General features: G+C 37.4%; 1 protein-coding gene across 1 annotated transcript in view; it reads right to left on the bottom strand.

The window, feature by feature from the left end:
- The window catches only part of mcph1 (microcephalin 1), a 37,251-nt gene that overhangs the window by 23,725 nt on the left and 2,021 nt on the right, over positions 1-11,505 (bottom strand). The window contains exons 5-13 of the mRNA XM_042501996.1: positions 11,342-11,426; positions 10,302-10,413; positions 10,083-10,214; positions 9,895-9,975; positions 7,510-8,640; positions 5,752-5,870; positions 1,694-1,731; positions 1,419-1,581; positions 1,249-1,326 (exon numbers count right to left, since the gene is read on the bottom strand). Coding sequence (XP_042357930.1) covers positions 1,249-1,326; positions 1,419-1,581; positions 1,694-1,731; positions 5,752-5,870; positions 7,510-8,640; positions 9,895-9,975; positions 10,083-10,214; positions 10,302-10,413; positions 11,342-11,426 — 1,939 coding nt within the window. The remainder of the gene's footprint in view (positions 1-1,248; positions 1,327-1,418; positions 1,582-1,693; positions 1,732-5,751; positions 5,871-7,509; positions 8,641-9,894; positions 9,976-10,082; positions 10,215-10,301; positions 10,414-11,341; positions 11,427-11,505) is intronic.

Here is an 11,505-nt window from a genome sequence, read left to right as displayed (position 1 = left end):
GACCCCACGTCTTCCCTCGCAGTGGCAGGAGCGGACAGTGATTCATGGATGACGAGTTCAGGAAGAGGCAACATTCACAGTTCACACAGGATGCCTCAGGAAAAACAAGTGGACTGAAAATGGATGACTGGCAATAAAAATTAGCAGGTTTCCGTCCAACTTCCTCAGCTTTGGTTTTACGAGCCTTTATTAGTTTTGAGTGTCAAAAAGGGGCATTGCAAAGATGATTTATATATGTCGATATGCAAAATAACAATATTTATGGTTAAATTTTCTTGAGAGCAAAACATGTCAGACATTTCTTTTGTCTGTAAAATAAGTGCATATATATGTGTGTGATTCTCTGACTTGGCACTTATCCAGGACTATATACACAGCTTACGGCGCAAATCTTTCAGTTAAATGCCTCCGCCAACCTGTCAAGTTGCTGTTTGACGTCTATGTCTGTCCAGACTCATATAACATACATAGTGAAGATTTTGAAGGAATTTATTAAAAGTTGTTTTTTTTCTTGCAAAACATGGATGTCTGACAAACATATTCCCCTCGGGCAGCACAAAAGATTTATACCATTAGGAGAAGTTTCAAGGTCGGCACCCAAGATTAGCGTCACAATTTTAGTGTCTGACCAAAAGTCTCCCCTTCAGTTCCTGAGTTATGATGTTGAAAACTGTTTTTGCAGAACATAATGTCACAGTGAGGTTGTCCTTTGAGCTTTTGGATACAGGTCATCGCTTGATCATTTTATCCTATTAGACATTTGTGTGAAATTTTGTCATAATTAATGTCAGCTATGACCAAATGTTTTTTTATGAGATCATAAGGGACTTTGACCACCAAAGTCTGATCAGTTCATCGCTGATTCCAGGTGAACATATGTGCCAAAATACCAAGAAATTCCCTCAAGGAGTGCTTGAGATATCACGATTTCAAGGATGGGACATAAAACAGAAAACCTGGAAACATAATGCCTCCAACTACAGTTGTTGCCACCACAGAGGTATAAAAAAATCTATGTAGTTAATTTAAAGGCTTCTTTTTTAATTTAGTCACATTTAGAATGAAATATATGAAATATATATATATATATATATATATATATAGGCAAAGGCACAAACTACCAAACTTACTATCTCTTAATGTAATGTCATTCAAAAGAAATTAGTGGTTTACAGGGAAGTATAATGCTGGGTTACAGTGGTGCAGTAGAAACTTTTACTAGCACTAAAAAATAGTATTGGTACTCACTTGTGCTGCAGGGAACTGTTCTGAAAGTTCATACGGTTCCTCTGGAATCCACTGCCTTTGCTCCAAACACCAGAGGATCTACTCAGGAAAAATAAAAATAAAAGACAGTGTCACACTTCATCACCATTTTAATAATAACAAGCAATGAACACGGATACAAGCATACATACCCATTCAAAAGACAGGATCCAGCAGCCACGAGCTATGCCCAACAGAATATTGAGAGTCCGCCGGTGACCACCAGACAACACATGAGTTGTGCTCTCACAAACTCGATCGACGATTGAAAAACCACCCAGCACCTTCACCACCTGAATCACAGTGTTCTGCTTCCTACAAGAGGTGAGGACAGTGGAAAACATCCAGCACATATAATTAAATAACACATGTTTTTCCAACTAGTTCACCTTCACGCTTAAGACAGTGTTTAAATGTTTGTACTTACTCTGTAGGCATGCTCGTCATGACCAGTGTTCTCATAGCCTGAAACAATAATGAATGACAAAAAAATGACAGCGATAAAACATTTTTAACAAAATTTCTGTTTACTTGGCTGATCTTGGACACTTCAGCTTATATTGTATAAACTAAATGCAGTTGTAAAGGAATTAAGGCAACGGTTAGAAGTGAGAAAACAAAGAATGATAACAATTAAATCATTACCCTGTCTGTGTTTAATGCTTTCACACATTTCATTTTTGGGGAGTAGTTCTAAGCCTCACAGCGTTTTCTTTCTTCTTGTACTGTGTCACAAGATCTACATATTTGGCAAACAATTAAATAAAAGTGGAGCAGCTACAGAGCACTGATTTGGCTTGATTTGTTTCTTGGCTTGTGTTTGCAGGAGCAAAAATCACAGAAAAAAGGGTGTGAAATTTGTGAACAAATATACACTTTAGTGTAGCCAATGATACAGTATCTATAAACAGAAAAAATGGCTTAAAGACACTGGGAAATGTATTGCATGTATGTTTCTTTTGCGTGTAGGAATTTTTAGCTGGTTTGTTGAATGATACAGCACTGAACAGGTAAAAGGATCACTATGCAACAGCCAGACAAACTGTGCACTTTCAATAACCCTGCCGAATATACTGTTGCATGGAGACCAAAAAGGAAATCAAACACCAAGGCCATGAGTGGAGAAAAACACATTCAGAGCCACTGCAACAGAACTGTAAATTTGTAACCTGATGACTGTGATCCATCCAGCCTTGTACTTTGGCTCCAATACAGCAAGCCATCATCGACACAAACACCTGAGCAGCAGTTACAAACGGGGCCCTGGGCCCTTTCCTGCCACACTCTGATATCTGGTCCCCCAGCTGGATGTCAGGGGTTAAGGCCTGCGGCACATAGTGGTGCCAAAATGGTCCACCGGTTCCTCCCACAACAGTCACACATCACATTATCCCTGATAAGCAAGTTGTGAACTCATTGAAGTGGTTACCATCACACCATGACTGCTACTCCTCTGTTGTCATGAAAGAAGTCGTATTCAAAGGAAAACATTTTGATATGCCAGTTTGCTAATGATCTACACCAAGGTTATCTTATTCAAACGCAGGACATGTAACAAGAAAAACAGCTCATTCTGAGGTCTTTCATACTAAGTCAAACAGCTCAAAACAAGGGCAGCTACTCTGAAGGTTCCTCAAAGGGGACTTTGGCTTATCTTTCGCTGTGAACATGTTCTGGCAGCAGCACAACAAAACAGGCATTGAAGAATGAGTCGCACGTAACGAGCCTCTGACAAAGAGCTGGTGTGAACTGCAGCATGGCCTCGGAGCACCAGCGCTCCCAGCACAAATGAAGGAAATTCTTCACTGAATGAGTAGACGGCTGCTACTCTGTGCAGAGTGAAAATGACGCTATCCAGAAAACCAAAGACAGATGAGGAGCTGGGTTTCTGCAAAGATTGAGATTGACTGAGGCTGTGAGAGCCAATTACAAAGAGCGAGAGTGAAAACAGAGTGATAACCACTTGTCACATATAGACTGAAAAACACCACTGGGCACATACAGTGTTAGTCATACAGCTTAAAGCATGTTAGATTTAAGAATTTTCAAGACTTTTTTTAATGCTACTTAAAATAAAATATAAATCAAATGCTATAATAACCAAAACTGAATGAAAAAAAGCATGACTTTTACTTTGGGTTAGGGACAATTTTGCCCAAATGTTTATCGTAACATACAAAATGACTTATTTTGTCCCATGTTGGAGACTGAGGGTAGAACAGCACTGAGAAATAAAGGCCTTATTTTAAGATAAGTGATTTAAATTCCTTTTAAGACTTTTTAAAAATCTGCAGGAACCGTGGAGACATTGCGTGGACACAGTCAAAGCAACTTCTTCTGACTCTTGACTGTTATTGTATGAAGCTTATGCTTAAAAAGACCAAAGCTCATCAGATTTTTAGGGATTCTAGTAGTGAGTTGGGTCAATGCATTTATAGAAATTATAACTGACAGTACAGAGATGATAAGAAATGAGTGATGAGAAATGACATGCAACACAGATCCCCAGCTCAAATCAGGAGACATCAGAGGATAGTTAGGCTCTTGGTCTGACCCTAAAGATGCTTTTTGCAAAGAACGCTCTTAAATGGATTATTGACAATACAAGAGAAAGAATTTATTAGGAGAGAAAAGTGTCACAAAGGTCCCCATATGATTTGAAGCGAGGACTTTAGAGGTATATGGTATGTATGCCAGACCACCAAACAGACCTGTCTGCAGGGTTGCCAAACATTTTTACCAATACATTTTCAAACATTTTCCATATTTTACTCCATTGCTCTGACTTTCTTCAGGTGGTTTGAAATGGGTAGGAATATACCAATGCAGCCATACAGTATTTAACACACTTCCGAGGCGTTACGGATACACAAACTGCTAGTGCTTGCTGACTTCATTCACTAAGTAGACATTTACGCTGCCAACTGGCTACAAACAGACCAGACCAGCACATTCGGGTGCTCTGCAAAACATTAAAGCCACTTCCCTTTTGGGAGGAAGAAAAAAAGAGAACAGCCAAAGATCCCAAAGATGTGGAGAAGTGTGTTTGTATTATACTTTTGACATATTTGTATGGATTTATGTTTTGTTAAATAGCATTTGCTTACCACTTAAAAAAAACCTTCACGATCTGTCAACAGTAAATGATACTGGTGATGTTTCAATGTTCACGCAGTGCAGCACTAAAATTTAAATAAGTATGAAAGGAACATATTTCTCCAAATATTAGATATGTTTGGGGTTTCTGAAGAACATATTTTAAACCACAGGCAAAACAATAAAAAAATCATCAAAACATTTTGTTAACTGCAAACCATTTCCAGGCCTGGATTTTCTAATTTCATAACTTTTCAAGGAATTTCATCACCATGGGAACCCTGCCTCAGTCACCTGCTAAAAATGAACAAAAAGAGCCCAAATAATTGTTCACATTTGTATCATATACATGATATTTTAAGAATTTCACATCAACTTTGTTTAGTCCAACACTATCAACAGCATCACCACATTTGCACTGTATTCGAACAACATGGAATTTATCACTCAACCATCTGCACTTTCAAAGTTTGATGATGAAGGTGTGACCTCGGACTGTTTACCAATTCTGCCTCACATTTGGACATTAATCTTTTATCAAGATCTCGACATACTAACAACTTCAACCATTTCTGTAATCAGACTTCAATAACGTCAACCCATAACAGATCCCTGGGGGAGATGACGTCATGTTGGCTTTTTTTCAGCTACAGCTTGTTGAGGTTACCAGCGTAACGAAAACAGAGCCCAGGTGCATTTCACAAGCAAGGAAGTTGTACGCTACCATCACAGAGGCAAAACAAAGGAAGCCCTCAGGACCAGACAAAACCTCTTCACTAGATGCGTCAAACGCCTACAGCCATGGAAGTGTTATGATCTGATGGAGGAAATACTTAAAAAGGAATGACACACACACCACCGATGTTTCGTTAACTTCCTAAACTTCCTATCTTTCAGAAAACGATGTCATATTCTGCAGCTGCAATAGATTTGGGAGATAAAAAAGCAGAATTTCAGAATGGTTAAAACAAAGAATTTAGCCACAAACTAGGACAAACTTTCATATCAAAATTTGGCAGTTACTAAATAATTACAACTAACTACATGCAATTTTTGTTGTTTTGTTTTAGCTGTTCAAAATCATTGAACAGCTAAAACATTCTGCTTAATTACACAATTTTACTGTAATGCTGCCTTTAAAACCAAGAAAAGGCAACACTTACAATAATAAGATATCCAAAATCTAAGACGATATCTAGTCTTATATCACAAAATAAACATAATACTCATATATTAGCCCTATATATGGGGACTAAATATTTGTTTCCTGTTTTTGCAGTTTCACAACAAGATAGGAAATGTATCAATACAGATTTTATTGTGCAGTGTTCTGGCTTGGTGCAAAAGTCACTACACTAAACATTAAAAACAATCATGATGTCTTCTTACCTTTGTTTTGTTCACCATGCTCTGAAGACTCAAGCTGACTTGCTGATTGTGATTTTTTTCTTCATCCTCAGAGGGAACCTCTGTTAAACCAGCTGCAACCGTTCGTACATTTCCTCTACCTACATTTGAAAACAAGAAAAACAATTGAAAACAGCATGGGGGGATGTCACTCAATTGATCACACAGCAGGAACTGTTTTTTGGTGTTTGTGTGTGTGGGGGTAAATTCACGGTTTTTCAGCTCTAATCTCTCTTACACCTGGTTGAAAACTGAACATTAAATTGGAAATTTCAATGTTTTATACCACTCACTAGAAAAGTAACCGGTTTTTCACTCCATTTCATTAAAAATCAAATAATTCAAGTAAACTTGAACTAATGCTTATTTTAAAGAATAGTTAACTCATTTGAAAACTCAAATAATCTAAAATAGTCTTACATATTGTTCAAGATAAGTACATTTACAATGAAAGATTTAATATACTTAGTTTTAAATATGTGAGGGAACAGAATCACTGAGCATGGTGAATAAGATACTTCGTCAGCAGTTTAAAAGACAAATAAAATTTGTAATCTACATGTCGTCAAAGAGGCCACATTACAAAAATTCAAAACACATTATTAATAACTGCTCCTTTGCTCAAATTGGCAGGGCATTTAATACAATAACTCACAGTAAATCCAAATTATTAGAGTTTTTTTGGTTACTGTAAGATTTGTTTACATTAGTTAAATTCTTCAAGACAACAGTAAAGATCGATTTCACAATATGATCAATACTGATTTTTCATCTCTACATTTGTCCAGTTTTAGAACTTCTTCATTTCAAGACCTCGGGGAGTCGGGCCTCAGCACGCCTTACACGAGGTGCGAGGTGCTCACCCTGGAGATGTTGTCAGTTTGTCACATACTCACAAACAAATGTTTGTGCTTTCATTTCACAAGAAAAACAGAGACCAGAGGAAATGCTGAGATATGACACCTACAACTCTCGGCCTGTATAGATACTGTTTGTAACGTGTGTATGTACATCAAACTTATAATCTAAATTACTAATTAGATCTCTAGAGAAAAGAAAAATATGAGAATATTCATAAAAAGGTTGCATTTAAACAAACCGCTTTAGAAAGACACCCCATCTATAGAGAACTGGTATATGATTTATGAGATATTAATGGGAAGAATTACACTCTCAATAAAGCTTCAGGAAATTACATTTGAGAAAATTTTGAAGAAGTGAAAAATGTAAAAAGTTTTGTTTATTCAACTCTTTAATATTTGTATTCATTTATCTCAAGTGCAAAACACCCCATGTTCTAAGTTTGTGTTTCATTTCTACATTTCAAAAAACACTCTGATGGTAACTAACGAAACAGGACTGTGTGACTGTTATGAAGTGAAACCATATGAAGGAAAAAATGTTGTTGTTTTTTTTAAAGGAAGGACAGGCCGCTTTAATTTTAATTGAAGGTATGTCTTTATATTTCCCTTTAAAATAAGACATCAAGAAATAAACATTCACCTCCAGAAAAATTGCTGGAGTGAATAATCAACTCATCCAAGATTTAAATATTCCCTGAAGGAATAATTATGATGCAAATCTTCTAAAATCACATGACTCAGGGATAACAAACACATTTACAAAGGCCTACTGTTGTGAAAATTCAAATACCACAAGTAATTCATTTTGTTGAAGTCACGATATTAAAGATAACAAAGGAAAAAAGGTGTTTCATTTAGACTTTATAGCCTTACTCACTTTCCAAGCTATGAGAAAGGACACTGACAGAGTTTTTCTGCAGCTCGGACTCTGTGTTAGCCTCTGTTAACATTGTTGCTTGTACTGGTGTAGATTTTCTCCTCCGCTTCACTGCATCACTGTTACTTGTGCTGGTGTTTGTAAATGGCAAAGTGCTTTGTCTTCGTCTTTTAGTCACCATTGTAACATCGGCATCTGGAGTCTCCAACACAGGCAGAGAATCTTTAACATCCTGTTGTGGATGACTTTGAGACTCACTGCTTGCATCAGACTGATGACTTTTTCCCAGTTTCCTCTTCTTTTTACTCATATTTTCAGATCCGATGCTTTCACTTCTTCTTTGTTTTCTCTTCTTCGGTACAGAATCCAACTCAAAAGGAATCTGAATGTCTGTCTCCACAGGAAGATTAGGCAAAGGTCTTTTTGATCTCTGGTGGTGGTTAGCTGGGGAGAAATAGTCCTCAAACACACTGTCATCTCGATCAGTGGAATCTGAGGCAACACTTTTACAGTCGGTGGATAGAGTGAAAGATCGTGCCAAAGCAGAAAGTGACTGTCTGGCTCGTTTAGGTATTTTTTGTAACGGGGTGGCAGTTTCCTTTGACAGTTCAACTGCAGCATCACCTAATTTGGCTGCAGATGACAGTAAACTAGAAGAGTTTGCAGCACCAGAACAAAAATGGGTCTCGGTCGCCATAAAGGACGTAGCAGCTTTAATTTTTCCCTTTCCCCTTTCAGATTTGTTAGGTGACGGACTAGATGATTTCATCTGTGCTTGCCTTTTTTCTTTATGAAAGTTCTTGCTGTTGTCAGATGTCTTAGCTTGGCAAGGACTCTCTAATAAATCTACAGATTGGTGTTTCTCTGCTGTTTTTTTTCTGACTGAGGTCCGTCTCGACTTTTTTTGTCCAGTCCCTTCTTCATCCTTGAAGTCAGGACATTTCACAGGACTTGAAATCCGTTTTGGGCCCTCACGGCAGGGTGAGAGCCATGGTTTTTTGGAGCCTCTCCTGTGGTGTTGTTCAAAATGGTCATGGTTGGTGGCATCAACTTGTGTTCTCCCTTCTTCTTTATCAGGTGAGTAAGTAGGTTCAGCAACAGACGCACTGGAATCATCATCCGACTGGTCATCTATATTGAGAAAAAAAAAGTAATAATTAAGGGAGTCTGTGCATCGTTTAGCCTCTTTCTGTTCATTGTCACTGTGTTTAGAAAGACTTGCAATGGCTCTCAATGCCTCCAACTATATACAACCACAGGCAGCTGCTCCCACTTCACGTTGTTCTTCACTTCACTAATTGCAGAGAGCTGAAGTTAGCGAGAGGATGATGAGGAGCTGCTAACAGCAAGTTTAAGAGATGATGCACAAGGATGTTTGGTGCTGTCATGCTCTGTTTTAAAGAGTAATAAATATAATTTGTTTTCAAAACTCTCCCACTTATTTTATGAGCTTGAGCAAAAACAAATAGTACACTGTGTGCAATACATTCTTACTTGTGTAGTGTGCAAAATTTTGACAGGGTAGTGTGGTCTCAAATCAAACACAGCCGTGACACACTTAGTGAATTGCAACCGGACAGAACATTATCACCGACATTTGATGATTGTCACTCGCCAAAACACTGTATATGCTTACTATATCTGCTTGTTTGCTCAAATGAATTCTTCTGAATTGAAAATTAACAGGTTTTCACGGCACAATTCTTAATCTATAAATGTTTACGGCTGACAGACTAACTCCTTCACCAGCTGATTTACCATTTTAACGATAGCTGCCATATGTTGCAAATATTCACAGCTTGTCAAGCATATGACCACAGATCTAATACTAGAATTTTTCCACAGTGAAGACGACAATTTAACATGCATAATCAAAAAACTTGTTAGATTGCATAGTTCATGCCACAAATTTAAAAAGTGTTTGCGGTCTCCACCTTTCGAGGGTGACAAGTGTCAAACGTTCCCCCCTGAACTTATGGTGCACTGCATCTTGCCACATGTCTCAGTGTGAATACACTTATCCACTCAGAATAGAAAGTATAAGTACAGAATCATCCAATCTGAGACACAAGTACAAGTGCTATCTTGGATATTAAAACATGGGTTCATCTGGCTTCAACTTATTGTTTAACAAGCCAGCTAACTCTGAAAACATCCAATGTAATGCATGTAATGTATATTTTAAAAATTCAGCCACTTTGATCACACACTAGATGTCTTCATATCATTAACTATTAAATATACAAATCACATATGGTATCTGTAATTCTCCAACACTTCCCTTCCCTGGACATGTCGACACTGATCTTGGGTGTTGGAAAAAAAAAAGCTACCGTATAATTTTCATTTGATTGGTAACAAAAGGATAACAACACATTTTCTTACACATTAATTTGAGGACGGTCGGTGTGCTCCCAAGAGAAGGTTTCAGCCTGATGGGTGAGCAGGATTCAACCATTTGAGAAGCTAAAAGACAGTGAGATAAATATGTAAATTTCTGCTGCTTCAAAAATGCATAAATATTTTAAAGACCTTCTCAGTTCATTGATCTGTGCAGCTGCTGCTGCACATACCTGTGGGTGAGAGGTTTTCCCGTTTCTCTTTCATGTCTCTTAAACGCTGTGCCATGTAATCTGATCTTTTCAGCGCAGGGCTATAAACTATTCCATTCTCTTCATCAATGATGATGGGCGACACATCTGTAACTGTGGTGGGAAAGAAACAAAAAAATGATGTAGCTTTTCATTTCACAATTGTTTTGAAAAGTTTCTAAAAGTGAAATAATCTTTTACCCAGAGGTTCTTTTGGAGCTAGGTCTTTCATCATCTTGTCTAATTTCTTCCTCATGCGCTTGTCATTTTCAGGTGTCCTCTCTGGAGAATCTTTAGGCTGCATGCAACGATGCTACAGGAATCAAAAACAAAACGCTTTGAAAAGGAAGTAAATAAATGTATATTTAAATATTTACAAGGTCAAATTTGCTTTGCTTAGAAAAGCTGAAAGGTGAATAAACTCCTTTCTCACTCAGTCTATGCAACATAACACTGGGACATATTCTGAAACATATCAGAGCAACTTCAATGAATTAATATCAACACTAAAATATCACAAAATTTAGGATTTCTGTTTAGTCATAAAGTTATTGACTGCTGTCTCCTAACTCATCTTAATTGGCCGGTAGGGATGGCTGATCAACAGCTCCTCCAGATTTCGCTAGGGACAATCTTGTTTCAGCTAAGGAAAACATACATGGCAATAACATATTGGCAGATTCTTTTTGTTGGCATTAAGCTTGCACTTCCAGATTCCTGAAAATCTTTTACCCATGTGGCATTAAAGAATTAAACTGTTAAATAACCACGCTATAAGATATGTGCAATAACAACTAAGTGGAATAATCTATGTGCCATATTATCATGAATATGTGCAACATGTATACTTGACTTATTCTGCTTTAGTAGCCCATTATTAGAGTTGTGTTATTTTCATACATGTATATAATCTTTAATGTGTCTGCTTGTCTGTTAAGTTCCTGTGTACTATATGTAGCACAGGAGACACCTAATTTTCTTGTACAACTCTACAATGACAATAAAGGTATTGACTGATTGATTTTCACTTTGAAATTGTCATTTTACATTTCTTTTGTTTAGGAGTTGTTTCTATCCAGATATACGTGTAAAAAGAGGTGGAACCGATTAGAGGTTAGTATTAGCGCTTGTGTCTTGTTAGTAGAAAAGACCTGATGAACAGTGGCCCAACACTGACTGACAATGACAGCTTAAACTGTGACACAAACATAAACTCCACATGTAAATCTGACTCTACTCACTTTCTTGTTCTTCAACACAGGATTGCTTTCATCATTTAAGGCTGGATACAACTCCTCGTCCACACGCACACCCTCATCATAACATCTGGATGTTTTATCACCCAAAAAAGGCCACATAATGACATTTGAGAAATGATTTCACAATAACATCTTGTAACACTTCA

Source organism: Plectropomus leopardus, chromosome 15 (genome assembly GCF_008729295.1).
Source record: "Plectropomus leopardus isolate mb chromosome 15, YSFRI_Pleo_2.0, whole genome shotgun sequence".
Classification (NCBI taxonomy): domain Eukaryota; kingdom Metazoa; phylum Chordata; class Actinopteri; order Perciformes; family Serranidae; genus Plectropomus; species Plectropomus leopardus.
Note: the sequence above shows the minus strand (reverse complement) of the source record. Positions and strands in the feature narration are given on the sequence as shown.